General features: G+C 39.5%; 1 protein-coding gene across 2 annotated transcripts in view; it reads right to left on the reverse strand.

Annotated features, from left to right (window-relative positions):
* The window catches only part of prkd1 (protein kinase D1), a 350726-nt gene that overhangs the window by 23727 nt on the left and 300281 nt on the right, over positions 1-26718 (reverse strand). The window contains exons 10-17 of one of the 2 annotated variants that reach the window (XM_064308080.1): positions 25610-25687; positions 21669-21951; positions 20236-20288; positions 15597-15669; positions 14295-14401; positions 13290-13451; positions 3653-3751; positions 2528-3116 (exon numbers count right to left, since the gene is read on the reverse strand). In XM_064308080.1, the coding sequence (XP_064164150.1) occupies positions 2979-3116; positions 3653-3751; positions 13290-13451; positions 14295-14401; positions 15597-15669; positions 20236-20288; positions 21669-21951; positions 25610-25687 (993 nt within the window). In that variant the 3' untranslated portion in view covers positions 2528-2978. Of the gene's footprint in view, positions 1-2527; positions 3117-3652; positions 3752-13289; positions 13452-14294; positions 14402-15596; positions 15670-20235; positions 20289-21668; positions 21952-25609; positions 25688-26718 lie in introns of those variants that run through there. The other variant, XM_064308071.1, reaches the window with a different exon arrangement.

Raw genomic sequence — 26718 nt, forward strand, 5'->3', positions numbered from 1 at the left:
AATCCCCGGGAACTCGCAGCGGCTGCCCATAGACGAGTTCAGCTGAGGAGGACTGGAGGTCCTCCTTGGGGGCTGTTCTGAGGCCCAGCATGACCCACGGAAGTCTGTCAACCCACCCATTGTCCCGGAGACTGGCCCTGAATGCGGCCTTCATAAAGTGATGAAACCTGTCACATAGCCCGTTAGCTTGAGTATGATAAGGTGGTGCAGTGCAGCTTCACCCCGAGACCCTGGCCAACAGCACCCCAAAGCTCTGATGTGAACTGGGGCCCCTGGTCAGAGGATATGTCCGATGGGGCACCAAAATGGGCAACCCACGTGCCAATGAATGCACGCACCACGTCGGCAGATGTTGTTGAAGACAGCGGAACCGCTTCTGGCCACCGGGTCGTTCTGTCAATCATAGTAAGGAGGTAGGTGCAACCACGGGAGGGTGGTAGGGGCCCAACCAGGTCCACATGCTCAAATTGCCTTTCAGGCACAGTGAGGGGAGTCAATCGGGCCTTGGTGTGGCGGTGCACCTTGGCGCGCTGGCACTCTACACAGGCATTAACCCAGTCTCGAACGTCCTTTTTCAGTCCAAGACGAACCTGGCCGCCACCAACCGCTGTGATGGTCTCCTGCCCGGGTGAGAAAGGCCATGGAGGGCATAAAAAACTTGTCTTCTCCAAGTAGCAGGGACAATGAAACATCACACAGGAGTGCGGAACCAGCCTCGTCAAAGGAGACATCCACTAACTGAAGGCCCGTGTCCGTGGTCCTACATGCTCAGACGTCCTGGTCGGAAACCTGATCAACTGCTATGCGTGAGTAGTCGATCCCGAGATGGACAGTACTGGTGAGAGCCCGAGAGAGACAGTCCACGACGGAGTTGTTCTTCCCAGCAACATGTTGGATAACACGGTAATCCGAATTGCGAGAGTTAGCTAGAGCTGACCATACTTGCCCTGGTAGCTGCTGCAGAAACAGTACCTTGAAAATGAAACACGGCTTGTGATGATTGCCCAGTAGAGCCAACATACGATCCATTAGCTCCGATGGTTTAGCATCCCCCAGGCCGGGTAGAGAGAGGAGCTAGCGGGTGCGCTCAGCCTCTGTCGGTCAAAAAGTCTCTAGAAGATACGCTTTCAATGTAGCATATTTGTCATCCTCCGGAGGATTCTCAAGAAGATGGCCTCAAGAAGCGTTGCCGAGGGTGGAGACCACGTACTAAAATTTTGTATCGTCCTCGGAAATCCTCTGTATAGCGAACTGAGCCTCTGCTTGAGCAAACCAAACGGCATTTGATTTGAGCTGCCCGTTTTATAAATTGCCATAACAGCCTTGCATAACACTGATGTAAACAAACAGTCAAACCAAGTTTCAAACATAGGCAAAATTTATAAATCAAAACATAGTCACCCATCCTTACTCTGAACTGCATAGTAGGAACTGCATAACCCCCACCACCACCCCTAACTGAGGGACAATGAAGTCAATTATAAATTAAATGAATTATTATATAGTTTAAAAAATAGTTCCTCATCTTCATTATGAACTATTTTATGCTATGAACTTCTAATGAAATAAAAACATTCCAGACTTTAAGGCTAACATGTTTTGTGGTTTTTCTGTTTGCTAATACTTTTTCTCCACTCTTTGTTGATGCCCCACTTTACCTGTAAGTTTTATATGCAAAAGCATGGATACATGAAAGAAAAAACTGAAAAGCCTCCCTGGGTGGAATACATCAGCTATGCTCTTACTCAAACCTAACCCAAGTTGTATTTTGTGAAGCCAAGCTCCTACACATGAGCTGAGAGTAATCTATGGCAATGGCGAGACAAAACTGTACTGAAAAGTTGCTTGGACGAAACACTCGTTTGGGGGCAGGTCAGATATTTTAGAGCCGCATTCAGCCAGTGTTGGGTGTGTCATTGACCTACTTGTTTCTTTCCATGTTTTAACTCAAGAAAGGCCACATTTTTTACTACCTACTACCTTAATGTTCAGTGGTGTCCAACATATCCAGCATTACAACAACACATTCTGCACCAGCAGCGACCTAATTTCATAAAGTTTATGAAACCATATATTGCAAAACTATTTTCTTGAAATAAAGGACACAGCTGAATCAATTTCAATTTTTGTGTTTCTAAATGATAGTGGTTTTGTTATATAGACTAAGACAAAATGTATCGAGGCATATTAAGGAACACAGAAAAAAGCACTAAAATAAGCATGACGAAACACAAAATGGAAAAAGTAGTTAAATAAATACATACATATATTGCATCAAAGAGGAAGGAAAAAAATCTGAATGAAAGGAGAAAACATTCGGAGAGAACGCATTATTCAGGTTTTAGCGACTATGATATTTGTATTCGGCACCATCCCTAATATAAATAATAATATAATGCAGATGCTACTATACATGTGTACTGCATGATAAAATGAAGCAATTAATATCCTATCATGCTTTGTGGCATGTATAAAAATACCCAGCTGACCTCAATTTTGAATCAAAATGGCAAGAAGAAAAGATATGTGAGTTTGAAAAAGGGTTCTTTATTGGGGCACAGATGACAGGAGCTTCAGTCACAAAGATTGCACAACTGGCTTGTGTTTCAATAGGAACAGTGACTAAAGTAACATCTGCATGTAGGTCTATAGGAAAGATATCAGTAAATACGGTCAGAAATTGTGGTTGAAAGTGCACATTTGATGACTGTGATACTTGTGCATTAGCGCAATATGTATGGGAAAACAGAACAGCAGCTCTTCCTCATATAAATGAATGTCAATGCAGGATGTGGTCAGACTGTCAGCAAAACAATCCGTCAACAAGTACATAGAGAGGGATATTATAGTAGGGTTGCAGTGCATAAACCCCTTGTTACAAAGACAACTGAGAGTTCACTGTTGCAAAAACCATAGCCACTGGTCTACAGAGATGTGGAAAAAAGTGATATTGTTAGATGATATCTTTCACCATATTCTCAACAAGTGGGCGAGTGCATGTGTGACATACACCAAGAGAACGGTACAGGATGCTTCACCCCTACAGTGAGGGGGTCCGGTGGTTCTGTTATGCTGTGGGGGGTATTTTCCTGGCATGGTTTGGGTCCACTTGTCCCCTTAGAGGGAAAGATCACTGCAAATCAATCAAAGTTATGCTGAGTGACCACCTTTATCCTATGATGAAACATTTCTATCCTGATGGAAGTGGTTGCTTCCAGAATGACAATGCCCCCATCCACACATAGGGCAAGAGGGGTCACTTCATGAAAATGGCCTATGTATGGCCTATGGCCTTCGCAGTCACCGGATCTCAAGCCAATTTCACACCAATTAGAGATTTTGAGCCTACAACGCTCTCCACCACAATTATCAAAACACCAAATTAGGGAATATCTTTTGGAAGAATGGTGTTCCATCACTCCAGTAGAGTTCCAGAGACTTGTAGAATATATGCCAAGGCGCATTGAAGCTGTTCTGTCAGCTCGTGGTTGCCCAACACCTTACTTATGTTGGTTTTTCCTTTAATTTCTCACCTATCTGTATGTTTCACATGTTCCTTGCCACGCTTTGGCAATACGAATACAATAGAGAGAGAAAGAGACATTTACATTTTAGGCATTTAGTATTTTATGCATTTTGGTATAATTCTTACTTGTGGAAAAGGATCAGCTGATGCCAATAAGACATTCTCAGGTTTGAGGTCACAGTGTACAATGTTCTTGAAGTGGAGGTGGCGGAGTGCCACAAGAATCTGAAAAATAAATAAAAATTAGATTTGTTTTATTTTTTATATACAGTAAAGATGTCACACTAAACCTGCAGCTTGCAGAGTCATTTCACACTGGTCATCATCCCAGTGCTTTTTCCAGATAGAGACCTGGAAGACTGTGTAGTTGGTAGAGGCCTTGACTGCTGTCTTTATACAGTAACATGTTCAGTGTTGAATCAACTCTTACGAAGTACATATGGTCCCTATTGGACTCATATGTACTCTTTTAGAGTTGAATTAACACCAGACATTTTACTGTGTAGGATGACTGATGTATTGAAGACTGTGCGTTACTTATCCCAGTCTTCCTGATTTCCTCTATTACAGCATATGGTTTCAGCTCTTTAGACAAAATGAAATTGTAGCAGTCGATCCGCCGGGAAGGCGGATTGGTCTCAACTGTGCTGGCTGGTGGAGAGAGCACACGCACCTGGGCTGCGTTAGCTAATCAGCCCAGGTGCTTAAATCTGCTCTCCACAGTTCGGTGCCGAGACCAGCAGCAAACACCGAGAGCGTAATTATGATTTTTGTCGTTTTAGTTTATTGTTTTTGCCCGGAACCCGTGAGGGGGAAGGGTGAAGTGGTCCATTTATTTTATTTAATGTTTGTGGGTGTGCGCTCTCTCTCTCCATGTGACAAAAACGGTGTTTCCCGGAACTGCCGCATCTCTCCTCCCAGGGGCGTCACGCTTGGTGTGTGACAGTTGGTGCCGAAACCCGGGAAGGAGCAGTCTCAGCATAAGCCAAATTAGCCTTTGGCTGAATTGTCATGGTGGAGGTGTGTAGCAGTCAGTCTGCCGGAGAGGCGGATTGGTCTCGGAGAATTCTCCTATGGAGAATAATGTACAGTCTTGTGATAAATTTTCATTAATTTAGGTAGACCACGAACAACATATAAATATATAAATGTAATCAAGAAATAAATTAAAGTCTGTTTGTATCATACAACATGAAATCTTATTTGCAATTGAATTGCTTTACATTTGTGTTAACTTTTACAACTAATAAGACAGTTAGGTGTACCCCAAGCAAAATTACTTTTTATCCCAACCTTGGGGTTAAATGTAACATTGAGTACAAACATCAAAGAACAAACAACACTACCTATTCTTGAATGTACTTAAGTGGGTGAAAAAACATTTTTTTTATTATTTAAAAGCAGTGATTAATGGGGAGAGACCCCAAACTGGCAAATGAATTAGAGGACAGCGCAGATATGAAAACTTTTCACACTCCAGCTTAAAATGTTGGGCATGTGATGCTTTACAATTGTGCACCTGTTCTTCCCAAACCTAGGCATAGCATATAAAAATTCAGCTAAAAGCACAATAGCAGCAATACAATTACTTTAGAAATGAATCACCCTGTCTGTTTTGAGTATGAACATGATAGCTAGGGTGATCAAATGGCTTAAATGAAGCAAGACATTTATACCATTTACATTACTAACTTAGGTTAGTTTATATTCATAATTTAGGAAGAAATAAAGTACCACAAATGCAATTGTCTAGGCAAAAAATCAAAAATGAATTTTCTCTTTTTCAGTTTGCAATGAAACACTGAACCTGGCCCAAGTGGAATGCCATACAAGGTCTACAAGAGGTGTCCCAACCTCTTACACTGCCTATGGAGGATCCTCAGGATGATCTGGAGGAAGGGGAAGGTAGCCCAGCCATGGAGATTTGCAGAGGGTGTCCGGATTCCAGAGGAGAACTCAAGTAAAATCGAGCAGTTCGTTAGTATTGTTGCCCGACGCCTGACAGAGTACCTCCTGAAGAACTCCTTCATCGACACCTCAGTGCAGAAGGGGGGAGTCCCAAAGGTGCCAGGATGCATTGAGCACACAGGGGTTGTCACCCAGATCATCAGAGAGGCATGAGAAGGTAGAGGAGACCTGGCCATTCTGTGGCTAGACCTTGCCTCCCCCGTCTCCTGTGGCCCTTGATAGTAGTCAATGGGACCTCATAGACTAGCAAGGGCTTTGAAACAAAAGACAGCCGATTCCTCCGTAGATGGCTGGGCCTGCCACAAATCCTGAGCAGCATCGCCTTGTATGAGCAGAAGAACAAGCTACGCCTCCCATTCAGCAGCCTGACTGAGGAGTTCATGGTCACCCGTGTAAGAGAGGTGCTGCAATACAGAGACTCCACTGACACTAGAGTCTCCACAGCCGGCACGGAAGTGAGGACTGGGAGGAAGTGGAGGGCGCAGGAGGCAGTCAAACAGGCTGAGTCATGGCTGCGGCACAGCATCCTGGTGGGATCAGTGACCTCTGGGCATGCAGGGTTTGGTAGCGTCCCAAGACCTTGCTACGACAAGGTCCAAGGCAAAGAGAGGTGTCACCTGGTCCAGGAGGAGGTGTGAGCAGGGGTGGAGGAAGTTCGCTCCAGTAGGATGGTGGGGATGCGGCAGCAGGGCGCATGGACCAGATGGGAGCAAAAAACAAAACGGAAGATCTCTTGGACGGAGCTTTAATAGGCTGAGCCACTCCAGACTAAGTTCCTGATCCAGTCGGTCTATGACGTTCTCCCCAGCCCAGCTAACCTCTACTGCTGAGGTATGGATGAGACACCAGCATGCCCACTGTGCCAGAGAAGAGGATCATTCGAACACATCATCAGCTGTTGCCCGAAGGCCCTGGGAGAGGGGCGCTATCGCTGCCATCATGAACAGGTCCTGAAGGTGATAGCAGACACCATCTGCACTGGGATCAGCCAAGCCAAGCAACACCGCCAAGTAAAACGGGCCATTGTTAACCCTCTGGGGTCGAGAGCTCCGCCGGCGGAGCTCGACAAGATGAAATTAACTTTCGTTTCTATTTGGATGATTAACTTCACGAGCTGTTATCATACAGACGCAACAAAAACATTGACAGAAACCTTAGAATCGTGACTTTCCAATGCGCCCATTGGCAAATAATATGAATTGTTTTAAAAGTTTTAAATTTGATTAATTAGACCATGTATGCTTCGTTAAACTTTACTCATTACTATGTGAATTTCGCTCAGCAGGACGTCCGCCCAAATCACATTCACATGTTAACGACATTATAATTACTCTCCATAGAAGGAGGCTAAAGGAGGGGCGATGCGAGATCCATGTGAGAAATGCCAAGTCTGCGAAAGCGGGATAGAATGTCAAAGTGTAGCCTAATTCACTTCTTTTGAGGTGAACATTTTGTTTAATTTTGGAAAATGGTCCGTCCGGAAGCCGACACTGATGAAGAGCGGTGTCATTCCGAACAGCGAACTGATCCAGCTGAGGATCAACTTCATGCGTAAGTATATTTCTTATGGTCATATTGGTAAATATGTGTACTGTATTGCAACGTATCTGTGTGTTTGTAGGAATATATGCGCGTTTGTAAATTCCCACACTACGAACGATTCGAACTATTGCATCTCAAAATCATAGGCTAGGCTCTCTGCATCTGGTTGTGTTAGAAGTATCAGGTAGACTGTATGTTTTTCGATCATATTCGTAATAAATAGCTCATGCCTGGCGTGTAGTGGCATGGCTAGGATTCTAAAACTGATGTCCTTGCACAATCGATATTAGCATACTCTAAGTAAGTTCGGGAAATAGCAATAAAAAAACCACTTAGCTAAACAGACCTAGCCTACTTCAGATTGAGGCATTGTTATTGATGAGTTGCGTGTACTTGAGTTGGAATATCAGTGTTTATTTAGTTTAGCTAATGTTGTTTCGTTGATAGCTTGCATTATTTGTAAATATGTGCTGTATTACATTCTCTGTGTGTTTGTAGGAATATTCACTAATATGCGCGCTTGTAAATTCCCACACTACAAATGATTCTAACCATTGCTTCTCAAAATTATAGGCTACCTCTCTGCGTCTGGTTGTGTTTGTTTGGTTCTTTGTTTGTACATGATGTAACCATGTCACATTTCCTAAGTTTTGTTTTCATTAGTTAGTGGTTTGCCCCTTTTTTGTAAAGCACATTTAATTTTCACCTGTTGAAGGAAATGTGCTATATAAATAGTTTGATTTGATGTCACATTTCCTAACAATTTTGTTTTTATCATATTTACAGAGATGCTGATCAGGAAACACGGCCTAGTTCACCACTAGCTAAGAGGCCACGCAAGCGTTGCAAGAGTACACCAGTCTCATCTCATCTTCCATGCGTATAGTTTGCTTCAATAAATGTTCTGAAAATCAAAAGATGTCTTTGTTTCTGTCTTCTTAATGGCTCACTGAGTCTTTGTCTTAGTGGTGGGGAGGCATGCGGCCAGGTGTGAATAGCCTTACTTAGCTGGCAGGTCGTCCTACCCAATGCATATTCATTACAGAAAGGCCATTTGCCCTCCCATTCTCACCTGGTGTTGAAAAATAGTAGTCACAACACTAACTTTTAGCAATGTTTTTTATATTTCTCATTGGATTTGCTAAAATATTTTGTCTTTTGATACCCAAGACCTTGATGAACACATTTCAGTGACCAAAAGTCTTAGTCACAATTGTTCAGTGTGCTTTATTACAACATTCCTGTGCATGTTCAAAACTACTGTTTACAGTTTGTGTGTTTTTAGAGCAGTTTACAATCCACACATGATTATGATCTACTTACTGCTGCCATATTATTGTAGCTGAGTCTGTGCTGAAAACAAAGATATGAAACACTTTGGAATCACTGTATATAAAGTTGATGAAATTTACACAAATGTCAGAGCATCGCACAATCACCAGTGTGCCTCATTTTACCCTTAGACCCCAGAGGGTTAAAGAGACAGTCAACTTCATCCATCCATCCATTCTCTAACCACTTAGTCCAAGTCAGGGTCGCGGTGGCAACTTAGTGGATGTAAACTTTTGACCCGCTGAAATTCTGATATAGGGAATTAAAGCTGAAATAAATCTGTCTCTGATTGTTTTGAAGTTACCTCTGATGTGAACAAAGTAGATGCCCTAATTGACTTGCCAAAAGAAATGTCTGGTAACATGAAATGTGTGGAGTTGTGAATATCTTTAGCTTAGGCGTATGTAAAGTTTTGGCCTCAACTGTAGCTAAGATACTTGTGAAGTGAAAGACTTTTTCTTGAAGTTACCCATTGCCTTTTCAAAGTTGTTTGCAACTTTGTTAGCTTTGTTAGTGAAGTTAGCTACACGTAACGTTAGCTAGATAGCATGCATGCTATATTGAATTAATTTCCCCTGACTGAATTAAATGCAGGTGAATTGCCAAGCTAGTTAAGTTACTACTAACTATAGACAGTAACAGTAGTTCCCATGGAAGAGACGTCTTAATGGAAGAACAGAATTTGAAGCAAAAGCTACCCAACCTCGGGCATTTTGCTGTGTAAGGTAGACTAACTAGCTAAAAGTAACTTACTTACAGGTCTAACAGAAAACAGACCAACTCCCCTTGCTTTTCATCCCCTTGGCAAACTTCAGCTTCCAATGCTGACTCTAGTTTTTGAGCGAGCCCTGTCGGCTTGTCTTTTTGTTTCACTGTATCTAGGCTTCTTAGAATCTGCTATTGCAGCAACTGACTAGCAACAAACACTTAATTGGAATCTGATCCAAAACCACAGGCTGTGCAGCCATGCCCACCCCTCCTCACACAGAAGAGTGCCACGCCCAGAAACCTCCCGAACATGTTTTAGAATAACAAATACAGGTGAAAGGTGCACAAATTCAGCTAAAGTGTGTGAAGACTGAGATTGCCCATGCATAGATATGCCTTAGTACATTTATTTTATAAAATTTAAATAAAAGATACTGCATAGTATGCCTTTAATAAAAATGATTACAGAATTTTCAAAGATATCAGTCTATGAAATAAATATAGCAAAAACCTAAGTTATACCAGTTCTTAAGTGGCAAATGAAGAATATTAAATATCTTGGGTGCCATATTAGTGCGGACAAACCACAGCTACATGAAGATAATTTTCTTTCTTTAAAAACCTTAAATCAAATCTTGATCGGTCTGATTTGAAAAAGGTATATAATGAGTAGAATAAATCTTTTTAAGATGATGTGGTTACCAAAATTTGTAAATACATTCCAAACAATACCTACTACCTGGTGTTGTTTATATCAACTAAAATTATGACAAAATTTTTTGTCAATGCCCAGCTTTTTGATGACGATAATGAAGACAATAATGTGACGGAAATGCCTTTTTGGAACGATGACTAATTCATTTTGCATTTTGAATGAGGAAAATAGGACGAAACGAAAATAGACACAGACATTGTGTTGAAGTTGCTTTGTTGTACATATAAATATATTACAACCATGACTTGACGTTTACAACCGGCACCTGCCAAATGTGGGTAGAGTTTGGCAGCAAAGTGTGCATACCTATACTTGTTGCGGCTTCAAAGTGTTTGTTTAGTGACACTCCATGCCAGTGGAGAGCAGATTGGAAAACACGAAAGTGACAATGATTGCAGCACCAAACAAACAAAACAACAATGGTTCTCTAAAGGAGCATGAACTCTGACCACAGAATTAGTTCTGTATCTTGGACAGATGGGCGTCTGTCATTTAAAAGTCACTTTAATTTATTTACCGCTGAGCAAAGAAAAGAAATAGGCTTATTTGGTGCATAAGCCTTCACAGGTGTAGTAATACTGGTATTTTTCATTGCAATTTAAAAATATATTAAAAGTAAAGCAATTAATAAAAGTGCATCAGCAGAGCTCCAACGATGACGTTATTAAATTAATATAAGAACATTATATTCACATAATTCTCAATGTCATAAGTGCTATAGTCTTTCTTTATAGTATTTCTCCTCAGGAGCCTGTAGGCGAGTAATAAAATCATTTTCATTTGCATTGCACAATTGTGCATGTTTTATCAACATTATTTAAAACATGTTAATAACATGTTATACCCAAACAAATGGATCCTGTTATATTGTCCAATTACCTATATTTAATCAGCAATGATTAATCATGAGTTTTTTTTAATTTTTTTAAATAAAACAATTTTATGTTTTATATTAATCTTTAATATCTTAATTGTCTTCAGAAAAGAAGTGTTCACACTGCAGCTGGGCATTGCTGTATGCACATGTGAAGCAGAGTGAAGTCACAAACCCCCTGAGTAAGTTACAAAGTATTTTATAATCATGGTATTTACTGTAGGCAGGGCATTAAATGCAGCAAAAATTATGTTAGGACTAAAATATTTTGTTCTTTTTGTCTACTAAAATAAATATGATTTTAGTCATTTTTGTCTAAACTAAAAGTAATGAAGAATGCATGAATATGACTAAATATGACTAAAACTACAATGCATTTTAGTCAAAAGTCTAAGACCATGACTAAATCAAAAACTGGTGGCAAAAACAACTCTGCTATTACCCCCACCTAAATTTCTTTTTGAATAGGTAAATTCACTTCTTACCGCTTACATCTGGATAAAAAACACACTGTATAAGTAGGAAAGTTTCATTATCCAAAAGAAGAGGGAGGCTTTATATTTAAATTGAGCTTTATTATTATGCCGCACAAATATTTTTTATTGATCATATTATTGATTATATATTATTAATAATCAGAATTGGGAACCATGGATAGATATTGAAGATTACCAATTACAGCCTTATAATATATTTCTAGCCCTAGCCAAGCAAAAAATGAAACCTGCAAATTTAATTATATACAGTTATAAACAAATGTAAATATAAAAATTCTAAACACATTTTTAAACACTCAAATATATTCGTAACTGGAATAACCCATCAATAATTATTCAAAATATCCAAATATGCTGGCAATCATATATAAATGTGGAATTCATAATGTATCAGATTTTATAAAATGAGTACAGATAAAAATGAGCTTAAAGACAAATATAAGCTAAAAGATACATAAATATTTAAATACAATTACAAAATGGGATACTGCTAAACTTCAACTGAAAAAATCCTATTTAATATTGATGAAAAGAGAAACTTGATAGGTAACACATATATAATATTTTACTTATATCAGAAGTGAACAATGACTTATTAGAAAAAAATACAATAAATTGAATTAGGATCTCAGTATTGTAAATGCTAAAATTAAATGGAAACTATATTTGCAACTTACACACAAAATTACTGCTAATGAAAATGTATGTTTAATTCAACATAAGCTAGTATTGTGAGAAAATTAGGAAGAGTTGGGAAGACATAAAACGATGGATATTAGGGGTGTGTAACTGCATTTACACCCCTGATATGTGTTTTTAAAAATGTGGAAAATGTAAGATATCCAACTAGGGTGGCAGATCCTTTTCGCGTCTTTAGTTTTTAAGAAATGAATACTAAAAATACTGAAGCACCTGCATGTGAGAATAGGAAAACACTTATGAAATACTATTTGACAATGTCAGATGATAAAAAGAAACAATTCAATGAGATATGGGGGGAAATGTATGAAGCATTGTAGCCTATACATTGTTGAAGAATCACCCAGGAGTTTGATCAATAAATGAACCCCCCTTTTTAAATCTGTTGTCTTAAGCTGTGTTGCTTTGAGTGTTTGTGAAGAGATCAATGTCTGTTTGTGAGTGAATGAGTGAGTCTTAGGTGGTGGGGGAAGGGTGCATGGGGGATGTAGATGTGTTTATGTTAGAGAATTGTAAGTGATTGATAGATTTTTCTCTTTCACAGTCCTTTACATCAACTTGGATTTTTATTTAGAGAATCTAAATAAAGACGGATACTAAATTATAGGAAGCATTTAGTTGCAGTTATTTCTGCTAGAGGTGGTACAACAAGTTATTAGGCTTAAGGGGCAATTACGTTTTTCACAAGGGTGATATAGGTGGTTGATAACTTTTTTCATGAAATGAAATAATAATTTTAAAAATGTGTTTTAGTTTTAGGTTTCCTTTGTCTAATACATTTTGTCTAAAGATCTGAAACCATTCAATATGCAATAATAGAGGGAATCGGGAAATTACTTTTTCATGGAAATATATACTAGCGTATTTGTTTATTTTATATTTAGTGTCTTAAAGGCAACTATGTATCAGATAACTGCACAAAATGTGGTTTGTAAAATTCAGTTAAAGTAAATGTAAATTTTACGATTACTGCTAGTCTCTCAGATTCTGTACTGATATTTAGATCTTTTCCAAGGTACAAAATGCATTTGCATGGTGTGGTTCTTCTACCATATACTGAAAACCCCAACAGAACTGGTCTTGTAATAATTATCAGGTGAGTAAATGTTTTGATTGGGTCTCACTCCCATTCCCATTAATTCAGCTGAAGGGTTATGATAGTTCTAATCATTGTTAGGGTACTTGGAAAAATGGAGACCTCTTACAAAAGAAATAAGTGTAAAAATTTGCAGTAGTTGTTTACCTCAAGTATCCCTTGGCACTTCAGGTAACAATTCAAAGAGTGATTAACCCCCATGTGGAGAGTCTGTCAGGAGCATGCTAGGGAATGCATGTGTGCAGGCCAACAGTCTGTACTTTGTGTGTGTGTGTGTGTATGTGTGTGCACATGCATGTGTGTACGGGTTTGTATGTGTTTTCCAGACTTACCTGGGTGACAAGGAACTTTGTGATTCGTTCTGGCAGTCTTCCTTTCTCACTTGACAGGATCATCTCCAGCATGTCCCCATGGAGTTTTTCCATTACAACAAAGACTCGCTCAGGCGTCTCAAACATGCACTCAAGGTTTACAACCCCAGGGTGGTGAAGGTTCTGTGAATAGTAGTCGGATTGGGATGGAGACAGGTACAATGATAGCATCACAATGCTCTCACCCTCATGTCTAACACTTGATAGACTTTTACCAGATATAGCAGAGGTTTAGAAATAAATTAGACACTGCGTAAGTTGCACTTTTTAAATTAACACGTGAGAATGCATAGTAGAAGATAAATATCAGTAGTAGGTGAAGATGACGCATAGAAACCCTGTTGTTATTGGGATTTGCCACTGTTATTGACAACAGAGCCATATTATTTACCCTTTAGAAATAGCCACATACTATGTCACTGAGTTAAGCTTTGTAGTATGAGTGTGTGACAACTTTTTAAAGCTTTCTAGATATGTGCTGAAGAAAACATATTAAGGAGACACTAGCTGACAAAATCCATGGACACAATTTCTTAAATTTTGTAAACTGATGAAAAATTTTGTTTACATATTTACCTTAGTCCCTAGGTTTTCAAATTCGGTCCTGGGACTCTATTTCTGACATAAGGTGGTTTAAGAGAGTAAATAATCTCTATAAAAATGAAAAGCACCTAATTAAGAAAAATTAAAAGCTTGTTAAAATTCTGGGATTGAAATTGGGGTAGGAACAAAAATCAGCAAACACAAAGCGTCCCCAGGACCAAGTTTGCATACCTGGACTTTAAAACTCATAAAACTTTCATGAAAACTCAGTTGCTTAAAAATGACTGGATATGCCCTGTTGTTAGTATTACCTGTTAATATGGTAAATGAAAAATGCTGTACAAATACACAATCCAAAGATTTTCTGTGTGAACAAACTGTGAAGTTTTTTTATTTGTTGAAGCATGTGTACGATGTGTTTACCTGTAGGATGGCCACTTCATTGCGCAGCTGGCTCTCCTGCTTGGTAGGGAATCGTAGTTTGTCTATGATCTTGATAGCTACATCACGCCCTGTTTTTCTGTGCTTTCCTGTAACAGGAAAAACATGGTATGAAAAGGAGCACACATAATTTGCATAGGTCTGGAAACTAGATGCGCACATCAATTTGTAAATGTCAGTATTCATTCAGCCACCTTCATAGATTTGACTCATCAAACTCATTAATTTCAATTCCTGGAGCAGTTACAGGTGAATTGAACAGGAGAACAGTTAGAAATATGAACCTTTATGGACAGATCAGTCAACTGAACACAAAGGACCAATACTTCCAATTGATGAAAAACTCAAAATGCTATTCAAGCAAAGGGGCATATCTAAGCATTAATTTTAAAGGATACATTTTGGGAGAGTCAGCAGAGCTAGAGATTAAGAAGTAGAACAAAATCATACACAGAAGAGGCCATAGATGGTTCGTGAAATGGAGATGCATTACTTGGAAAGCCATCGCAGAAACATTATGTTCTTCTGTTCCTGATGAAACTACTGCTGGTAGTTTGATAATGTTATCAATTCATATTACGATTGATAGTTAGAAAATGGGATCAGCCTATTAAAACAGTTCTATAGGAAAATATGTTACAGCTGAGCCTTTTTCAAGCCCCATTCAAAGTCTTATCCTCCTTCTTGATGGTTTTATTAAGAGTTTACCTTTGATAGCAACGTTCTATTGCTAACAATGCAAAAGCCATTGCAAGAGATTAAACAGGTACTGACCAACAGTGCCAGTTTCACCCTGCTCACTTGCCAATCAATTGAAAGTAGTAAAAAAAGAAGGCAATATTGTAAGATAGGTATCATCGATGTCCAGCCGACATGAAATAATCTAGTTTGGTTTGATTATTGATGGGATTCTCCTCAAGATCACTGACGATGTGGCTTACTCATGATGTGAGCTTATGAGCTAATTTAGCAAAGTTGCTACATGTGACCTAGTAGACAGGTTCTGCAAGATAACAAGCAATCAAAGGTATTAGCTAATTTACTATTTTATTTTAATATGAAACTTATAGACTGAGAACTGAAAAAACATTTTTTGGATTGAATTTAAGCAGACGAGGCAAAGGAGGATGTGTGATTGTCTGCAGAGTCTAATTCCGTTTTCATTTTCTTAAATTAACCCATTGTTAAGGAAATGGAATAAAAGACACTTTTGAGCCAACATTCACACATTAGGTAGCAGTTTAAATTTTGTGTCTGTGGTATGAGTGTGTAAACAATCGTTACCTCCATAAACTATTCCAAATTGACCAGAACCAAGAACTTCATCTGGGAATATCTGATAAACTGAGCTGATGTCCTTCAGAGGGAGAAAACAAAATCATGTTAGAGGTAGTATTACACCACTAAATGTTTGCATGTGGTTACATTTGAAACACACACGCGTGCGCACACACACACACAATGCAATGGACATCCATCCATTACCTATACCCACTTATCCTGAGCAGGGTCACGAGGGGTGCTGAAGCCTATCCCAGCGTGCATTGGGCAAGAGGCAGGAATACACCCTGGACAGGCCGCCAATCTATCGCAGGGCACACACACCATTCACTCACCATTCACTGACACACTCATACCTATGCTGTGGTAACAGCCTCCACTCTTCTGAGAAGGCTTTCCACTAGATTTTGGAACATGGTTGCTTCCATTCAGCCACAAGAGCATTAGTGAGGTTGGGCACTGATGATAGTCGGTATTCAAAATGCATCCGAAAGGTGTTTGATGGGGTTGAGGTCAGTGCTCTGTGCAGGCCAGTCAAGTTCTTCCACACCACACTCGGCAAACCATTTCTTTAAAGACCTTTATAAACTTTGTGCACTGTCATACTGTAAAAGGAAAGAGACCAAAATCTTGCCACAAAGCTGGTAGCACACAATTTTTTAGAATGTCTTTTTATGCTGTAGCATTAAGATGTCCCTCACTGGGACCAGGAGAACCAGCTCAAACCATGAAAAACAGCCCCAGGCCATTATTCCTCATCCACCAATTTTACAGCAAACCACTGTCCGCTGTAAAGTTTGTCTAAAGTCTGTGGCAACTAAAGGCAGCAGCGCGACTAATTTATTCCAGCACCTCAAACAGAGGCACGCAGCCGAGTGGGAGAAGTGTGTGGCACTGCGAGTTCCACAAGACAGTTTCAGCCCTAAAACAACCGCTGAAAAGCAGGTAACATTAGCGGAATCATTTTCCCATAGTATCCCGTATGATAAGAAAGGGCCCCAGTGGAAAGACAGTACAGATGCGGTGGCGTTTCACATCGCCAAAGATATGGTGCCCATATATACAGTTGAAAAGTCTGGGTTCATCCAAATGCTGAATACAATCGACCCCAGATACGAGCTACCAAGCCGAAAGTATTTTGCTGAAGTTGCCCAGCCCCATCTATACAACTGTACACGTGAAAAAATCACAAAGCAGCTGGAGGATGTGTTGTTTTACTCCACTACGACAGACCTATGGTCCAGTCGAACCATGGAGCCCTACATGAGTTTGATGGCGCATTTTATTACTAACGATTGGACTCTGCAAAGTGTCTGCCTCCAAACAGCTTACTTCCCTAGTGACCACACCGGCGAAATAATCTCCCAGGGGCTGAAAGATGCATTGGGCTCCTGGAACCTCGGGGAAGACCGACACGTCTGCATGACTATAGACAGCAGTAGTAACATGATCAAAGCTCTGAGACTGAATCAACCTCTAGTGCTTTGGACACAAACTGCACAACGCCATCGGTAAGTGTCTAAATGGCAATGCATAATTGCATTTATTTGTCTGAATAGTGCTTTAAAAATAAAAAGTTTATTTATTGATAGATTAACGAGGCCATAATCAACATTCTTAACCCCTTAGCGCACATGCCAAATCTTGCCAATCCTTGCCCATTTAGGGGGTACCCTATTTAAAGCTTTATAACTCCAGATGTGAACACCACAGGGACTTGAAAAATGGCATAAAAAAAGCAAGACATTTGTACAATTTACAATACTAACGCAGATTAGTTTATATTCATAATTCTGTAAGAAATATGCTATGACGGAATACGATTTTTTAGTGGTGGAAGAATATTTTTATGAATGCCAAGACAGACAATATTGTCCATTATGTCATGGGTGGGGGGTGTAGTTGTAGATGAGACTGCAGGGAGGGGGTGCGTGTTAAATGAATGACCAGAGCGTCAATGGTGGCGCTGCTAAACTCCGTATTCGGCATAGTTGTCGTGTATCGTCTACTAACTCATACTTTGGTTGCAGTTGCACTGAATATCTGAGTTCAGTAATCTCGGCACGCCGTTGTTCCAACCACAAGGGGCTTTGCGCTAAGAGGTTAATTACTTAAACGTAGTTAATTTACTAGCATAAAAGGTGATTTGAAGACTTTTATAACATTTTTTTAAATTTAATTTTAATCGAATGCATACATATTTTCACAAAATGCACACATGCATACATCATATATATCATATATATTCATATCATATATATTACACATACACTGTGTATGTGCACATGCGTGTGTATGTGCCTGTGTGTTTGAGTCCTTTGTATGCATCAATAAAATTCTGAAAGGTGAAACAATTTTTATAACAGAAAAAGACTTATTTGGACATATTAGCCTATATATGTGTGAATGTAGTCCATGTCACACAGTATTGATTGTTTGTTTCTTCTTTCTTTCTTTTTAAACAGAGAATGGTGTTTCTTTTGCACCTCTGCATCTTGAACTAATGCACTTGTTGTACGTCGCTCTGGACAAGAGCGTCTGCTAAATGCTTGTAATGTAATGTAATGTAAGGACCCACAGATTGAACGTGCCATTGGGGTTTGTTAAAAGGTTGTCAGTGCTTTTTCCTTCAGTTGTAGTACAGGCTGAGCTCAGTCTACCCACTCATCAGCTTATCACAGAGTCCCCAACCAGATGGAGTTCAAGGCAAAAAATGATAGAGTGATTCCTGGAACAGGAGAAAGCCATAGCCCATGTCCTGGGGTCAGAGAAGAAAAGCAGGCACCTCGTGCCCACATGGCAAGACATAGATGTATTAGAGTCAGTGAATAAAGCCATGGAACCACTCCAAGATTTCACTGACGTCCTGTCTGGGGAGGCTTATGTCAGCATCTCCTACATCAAACCGGCGCTCCATATGTTCAGAAGCCAGAGGAGGAAGACACTGAGCTCACAAAAAATAAAAAACATATTGGGATACCTTAATGACAAATACAGTGACCCTGTCCCAGATAAACTCTTGGACATGGCCTCACTGATGGACCCCAGGTGCTGGACAACTTACATTGACCATGACAAGGTGGAACAAATTAAGAAAAGAGCTATCACAGAGCTGATGTCTCTGCCCGCTGACAAAAACACACCACAGCCAGGCCCAGCTGTGCAAGTGCACCAAGAAGAAGCTCTTCAAGAAGAAAGTCCCATCTTCCACCCAGTCAGAGGCAGACAAAATTGAAACTAAGCTGGCAACCTACTTGTTGTCCCCTGACACAGACCCAGACACTGATCCACTTCAGTGGTGGAAGCGCCATGAAGCAAACTTCCCAAGGCTCAGTAATCTGGCCAAGAAATACCTCTCTATCCCTGCTACAAGTGCCCCAACAGAGAGGGTCTTTAGTGTGGGTCGGGGGGGCACTGTAACATGCCACAGGGCATGCCTCAAGCCAGAGGCAGTAGACAGGCTTGTGTTCCTTGCAAAAAACTTGTAAAAATACTTTGAAAGACATTACAAGCACCTCATGTATGATTTTTTTTTTAAAGTGAGGTTTGGTGAAAGTTAGGTTTGCACTTTATTAATCCCAATGTGGAAATTCATCTTTATTTGTTTGCTTTTGTTAATCATTTTTATTGTTAAAATAAAAACACAACTTATTTGAATAATTCCTTTGTCTTTTGTAGTTTGTTTTTAAGAAAAAAAATTTGATTAAAATCGTAAATCGGGTGTGGTGTGAAAAAATTGGAGAATTTATTTTTAGGCCATATTGCCCAGCCTTACTTGAAAGGTGGCATCTTATGACACCTTGCCACATTGCAATGTACCACATTGAAAGTCACTGAGCTCTTCAGTAAGACCCATTCTGCTAGGTAGTAGGGGTTTCCAAAAATATTAGCCATGCAGTGGATATATACAAACGGGTGACAAATTAAAGGAAAAACCAACATAAAGTGACTTAGTAAGGTGCTGGGCCATGACGAGCCACCAAAACAGCTTCAGTGCATAGCACAGCCTTGCCATAGATTCTGCAAGTCTCTGCTACTGGAGGGATGGAACACCAATCTTTCAAAAGATATTCCCTCATTTGGTGATTTGATGATGTTGAGATCTGTTGACTGTGAAGGCCATACCATATGATTCACATCATTTTCATACTCATCAAAATATTCAGTAACCTCTCGTTCCCCGTGGATGGGGGCATTGTCATTCTGAAAGAGTTCCAGAGACTTGCATTGAAGCACCTTACTAAGTCACTTTATGTTGATTTTTTCTTTAATTTGTCACCCATTTGTATATATAGCACATATTTCCTAGACCATAATTCTACCAAGAAATTGCACCGTTGGGTGCTTATTTTATGATATTGCCAGAGAATGATCATAGAGACACCATATGTTCAGGATCTTTTGTTGCTTGCATTTCTCATAGAGGTCAGGTGTTCTGGCAATGTACAGTCTCACAGCACTTTTTTTTGTTTTTGTCATTTCATGTTTCAGAAGAGTGTTTCAGACATTTGATAGTTTTTCAACCTCCTAAAATCAATAAATGCTAACTTGATGCTACTTAGAAGTCCCTTGAAGATCACTATTCACCCTTTGAGCACCATACATTTTCCCCACTACATTCTGTCATTGATTTCATACTCACCACATTCTCCTGAATTTGGCAGTTGGACACGGAAATGCTGACAGAAACATCTTCTATTGGATAAAGAAACAATTGTGAAGTATTTAGGCAAAAATGGCATGTTAAAGTGTTCAACATCATAATTTTGTAGAAAGCAACAGTAACTACCCTAATTGCCTCTTTTCTCACACCACAGAAAGAACATAAGTGTAGTCAATAGTTTTGCATTAGTTTTCCATTATCTATAGCCTCTTATCCTGGTCAGGTCATGGGGGTGCTGGAGCCTATCCCAGCATGCATTGGGTGAGAGGCAGGAAGATTTCCAGTAAATTAACTTATATTTCTTAAAATAATAAATTTATATTTCATTTAAGAATATACATTAAATGTTCATGATCCTTATATTGAAGAATGTATGTGACAAACAAAAACACTACACTATACTAAACATAATGTATAATACGACAAAATATAATAACTTCTAACAAAAACAATGTGAGCTGATGGGCTTAAAAGGTCTTTTGTGCCCACAGTAATGAAATGGAATAAGCTAAATTAAAGCCGCAAGTGGCATTGGGAGGGGTCCAAGCATTGGGCATACACATTTTTTGGCACTATTGCGCCCCCTATAGAACGATTTTAAAATGGTTTTGTCCTCATGATCATATACCTTCACCCAAAATATCTACAGAATATCAAGATGATCGCATAAAATATAGATGACTTACGGCCAATTTTGTGCTAAGAGACGCACTTCGTCAAAGTTCGAGAAGTTCGTCGGTTGACAGCAGCCATACCTTTTATCTGATTGGGCCCATTTAGATTGTGTTTATGTAGGTTGTTCCCCTGAGGCTCTGTATCCAATTTGGTGCTGATTGGGCCAAAATTGAAAAAGCCCTGTAGGAAAAAAAATTCGAAATGGCGGGCAAACAATATGACGGACATAGGTGGTCCCAATAGCAAAGTTGTAGAGTAAGTTTTGTGTCGATCTGACTTATGGTGTAGGAGTTATGGCCTTTTAAGCATGACCCTTTGTTATAGTGCCACCATCTGGCCGACATAGGTGATTCGTAGTGCCTGAGTAGTGGGGGGCCATAGGAACCCACCTAGCAAATTTGGTTGGTCTAGGACTTATGGTTGCTGAGCCTCAGACACTTTTAGGGAAGAAAGCTTCCGCGCCGCAGCTAAAAAGTCAAAATGGTGGGCAAACAATTAGCGGAGAAAAATAATAATAAGAATAATAATAATAATCCTAACAGATACAATAGGGTTCCAGGAGCTTCGCTGCTTGGACCCCTAACAAGGCCTAGCGAAACCCTACTCAGGAAGGGCTTCCCTGTATGAATATGTACATGTGTACTGTGCTGTGATGTGTTGTTTATCTGTAATGTCCTTTGCTTGTTTTGTCCTTTGTTGGGAGACCTCTAGTGCCAGCATACGTTTGTTTTACATACTGTGATGGCTGTGATGGGCCCCGTGTGAGAGGCCCTTGGAGATGACCGGCATGAGGGCGTGCTGGATAGCCATCTCCCACATACGGGCCACATCCAGACCCACGCCGCTGACCAGCACACTGCTGTTCGTTGGCATGCCACCAACCACATTCAGCAAGTTCTCTCCGACGTAGTACACCACACCAGCTGTGCTGATCTCGAAGCAGTGTGGGTTGGCCCCCTCTGGCATGAGGTCCACGGTATTAGCTGGCTCCAGGGACAGCACCTCAGATAGTGGGATTTCCTATAAAGGGGCAAGCCTAAGTTACCATACAGGTTAGGTCTTTTTCTAGGCTGGTATCTAACAGGTATGTCTGCAACACATTCCGTATGCCATTACATGAAGTGCAATGAATAGTAAGAGACCTAAGGACCAGTGCACAACAGAAAAAACACAAATAAATAATACCCAGATGATTATAAACACATAAACCAAAGAAGGGGTAATATGTTTTCACTATTGCAGCATATTCCAGTTGCAGACCTCCAATGGTGAAAACACATTTTCTTTACTCAGTTTTATGTGTCTCTAAGTGCCTGGCTAATTATTTATTTGAGTTGTTTCTATTGCGTACACTTATGGTGTAAATATATGTAAATATAAATTTCAATATAGCTATGGCTTTCTTGAATGCATTCTGTAGGCCACTACACTGCAACTATTTCACTTGCACACTTTATTTTTCCGAATTGTATTTTCTAGCAATAGCGTTTACTGTATATATACTCCTTTGTCCAATTTTGATTGTAAAGGCTTAACTACATAGGCTACTTTGTATTTGTTATATCAGGTGTTGGCTGACTGCATTGGACCAGAGTGTCACAGGTACATCAATGAATTGAAATGGATATTATGTTATCTTACATGAAGGATAGGTTTGGTATTTTTGAACTCAGACCCTATTAGATGATCTTCGATAACTGTGAGTAGAGAAGCCCAAAATTTCGCTGATTGCTAAAAATGTTTGCTTAACCCCTTTGCGCAAATGCCAAATCTGCCCAATCTTTGCCCATTTAGGGGGTACATTATTTAAAGCTTTATAACTCCAGAGACTTGAAAAATAACTTAAATGAAGCAGGACATTTGTACCATTTACAATACTTATGTTGAGATAAGATTAGTCTATATGCATAATTTTGGAAGAAGCTAAAGTGCCACAAATGCAATTGCTAGGCAAAAAATAAAAAAAGAATTTGCTCTTTTTTAGTTGCAGTGAAATTCTTAGAGATCCCAGTTCATAAAATCTAAGGGTGGATATGTAGAACTACTAAAGATCTATGAAGCAAAAAGTAAGCAGTGTATCCAGTGTCTCCAAATCTATCCAACATGTCTAAATTATGCATTGCTGTAAATCACAACATAATCACATATTTCATTACAAATCAACTGTTTGACTCAAGAAACTCACTGTTGCATCATTTTCAAGTGGGAATGACAAGATTTCCCTCAGTACAGTGGTGTAAAACATTTAGGTGTCCAGAAACATCCAAAATCTCTCCAAAAATAGATAAAATGCTTTTTGTCCAATACAAAGCATTTAAATGGTCCCCTTACGAAGGTTTAAGATTAAACATTGGTATCGGATTTAAAAATAATGCAAAAACATTGTCACACAATGCGTTACAGTACCTAAATGTGTAATAATGAACTCTCGTATGTATTTCTCTAGTCTACAGTTTGTAACGTTTCGTTGTATGGGGATGGGACGATATGAAAACAATATTCAACCATCCACCACATTTTGGCGATGGCCATATCTGGTGCATGAAACACAAAAACTACTAAGCTACCACCGAACGCTTACATTACATATCCTACATGAAATATCCTCATTATAATATACCACTAACCTAAAAGAACGTATATAACAGAAATATTTTGAGCAGTAGTACTTAAATAGGGATGATGAAATGTTATCTGTGTTCAGTAGATAGACAGAGACAGTAAATCAATTCAGTTGTTCTCTCCTCTTCTCTCTTACTCCAGAAAACTATGTTAGCTAGGGCTCTCAGCAAACATATGCCTTAGCCATGCTAAGAAGTTCTCAAGAATAATAATATTTTCCAAGAAATGACAAAAGTCAATGATAAAGTTTCACCAGGTGCATTGTCTTTTACTGATACCACTGACTGAATGTGTAACGCAGGCATAATGAGACAAAACTTACGGGTATACTGAGCTATATAACGCTATTAGAAACTATCTAACTATCGTTAGAAAGCTTATTCTGTCACCTATTGGATAGATTAATTGTCCATCAAGCCAAATTGTACTACAAAGGGCAACAACGCCGTACACAACATGTGTGGTATTACGCACAGCTATTTTGGAAAGTACCTAGGTGTCACAAATGAGGTATATTTAACAAATAGTTTATTCATTCTGTATCGAAAGGGACATCTCTACATGTAAAACCAATGGGAAGATTGTATATTTATTCCATATTTAGTCGCAGATATTGACAGTAGAATGACATGGTATAATTTTTGAAAAATTCTTGTTTATCTCAGTGTGCAGTGAGCAGTGTTTTTCACAGCTGTACTGGCATACCTTCAGCTATTGTTGGCATTATCTTGTTGCTACAACGAAATGCGATTTTTTAGTGGTAAAAGAATGTTTTCATGTATTCCTAGATGGACACTATTGCCCAGTGTGCCATGAGTGGGGGGTGTAGTTACAGATGAGACTGCAAGGAGGGGGTCCTTGGTAAATGGACGACCAGTGTGACAATGGGGGCGCAGTAAAACATTGTATTTGGCATAGTTGTCCTGAATTGTCTACTAATAAAGCTAGAACACAGAGTTTGTGTTTTCGTTTCATAATTTGGTTTCAGGAGCACAGAATGTCTAAATTGAGCAACCTCAGGACGCCGGCGTCATGGGCGCTAGGTGCTTACGCCAACAAGTTAAGAGTTTTATACCTTTTTGTTGCATCATCAGACATGGCTTCCATAGAAATATATTGGGGGAAAATTTATGAGGACGCAATAAAAAGATATAAAACTCAATTTTTAAGCAATCAGCAAAATAATCCAGGATTATCCTATAATAGAGTCTGGGTTCAAAAATACAAAACCTATTCTTTAAATAGTCTGGTAAATTCAAAAAGTAATATAGTAATATATATATAATATATATATATATGCCTGTAGTTTGCAAACATCATTTACTCTTGGCTTTTTTGAGGTGCCATAACTGCACATGACCACTCTGCATCTCTTGGACAGATGCATGAGATGACAGATGACAAAACTGCCAATTTGCTACGGCCTTGAAGCAATACTAATGCAAAAGAAAGCTAAATTTGCTCCTCTTAAACCAACCTCTTTTCAACTTTACCACTGGAGTGCTACAGTATCAAGTAACGAAATGTCTGTTGGACACACCTCAATTCACCACCACCATGAATTATGCTGGAGTTTGACAGTTGGGCCTAGCCAGTGAAAATAGGGCCCATTATGTGCTTGTGCTTTTTCTGAACTTATTCAAAATTGCAATAGGAAAAAAAAAACCTTTCATCGATATATTAATTGTATAGAAGGGTCCAACCACAAACTATTGCAAACAAACAAAGAAATCCCCAGCATGACTGTGGTTTTGAATGAGACCATTTATCTTGTGTAATGACAACATCATGTACAGCATTGATCTAATAGATAACATAAAAAAGTTTTGACAGTATTTGCATTGTCATTACAGCTGGATAATTCCAGAAGAAAATGGTAACAATTTCAAAATGGTCTATTTCAAATATGAGATGAGCAGAAGGATGGAGCTAATCTGACCGTTTTTTTGCCTTGGTATCCTCATTCCATCTAACATTCACAGACAGTATCATCCAGTTAACAGCATTGCTCAGTACCCCTCCAGATCATAAGTCGGGAAAAACACAGCTCTGTTACCTTGTAGTATTTGCTTCCTGTATCATTTTGGTACAGAGTGATGGCTTTGCTGTCCAGCCTCCAATAGTGCCTCTTCCGCTATTTTGAGAAACAAAAAGCAAGGGCAAATCCTATTAGGGGCTGCAGTGGCAGATTATTTTCTGAGCACACCTCACCCCCAAGATCCTCTAAGCAGTGATCTTGGAACAGATTAGCAAACTTGACCTCATCTCCTACCAGACAGGTGTACCTCCTCCTGCTGTGAGACACCAGAACCAGGACACATAGACTAGGGATTAGACCTTCTACTGGGGCTCCGTTAATTTCTTTATCGACTCATTCATTCATTAACCAAAATCTGTGTATCCTCTTTATTGACAGAGTAACCCTCACAGTTAGCTTAGCACAAGTGACCATAAGATGTGGGTCGTAGCAGTTAATACTGGTTTTCAAAGTTCAGTAATACAAACACAGCCTCAGCTGCATGCTCACCTTTCTTTATTGCTCCATTAATCATTTTAATCTTTAACTGACTGGTAAAATATTTTAAAATAGCTGAGAATTGTGCACACCAAGCTTAAGAAATGCACAAATAGTCACAGCACAATGTAGTACCACACCAGTTGTACTTTTGAATGTTTGTATACCATGGAATGCAATGTGTCTTATTACTATTCATTGATGAGCTCCTACTTGTATCTTCGGATCATCCTTCCCATGACACTTTAAACTAGCAGAGTTTGTATTTGCTCCTGCACTCCAGTTTATCTGAATCTGAGAGGTGCGAGACACGGTGTGAAGCCACTTCGCCATTTCTACCCGTCAAAATCGGCAGCTCGATCACAGAAATGTGCTTTGCTGCAGTCGAAGGCGAAGAGTTACAAATCCTGTGAAATCTTCCCCAGCCAACCATCAACCTCTCAACACACACACACACACACACACACACACACACACACACACACATCGCTCCACTGCAGCAGCAGCCATGGCACTGTTAGATTTGGTGCCACACAAGACTGACTTTCTAGGGGTGCCTTCACAGGAAATGGCCCAGTGTTAATTAAAGTGTGAATTAAGACTGAATTGCTTTTACTATGATCGGCTGTGACTCCAGAAGAGCAGAGCAG

This window comes from Anguilla rostrata, chromosome 1, assembly GCF_018555375.3.
Source record: "Anguilla rostrata isolate EN2019 chromosome 1, ASM1855537v3, whole genome shotgun sequence".
NCBI lineage: Eukaryota > Metazoa > Chordata > Actinopteri > Anguilliformes > Anguillidae > Anguilla > Anguilla rostrata.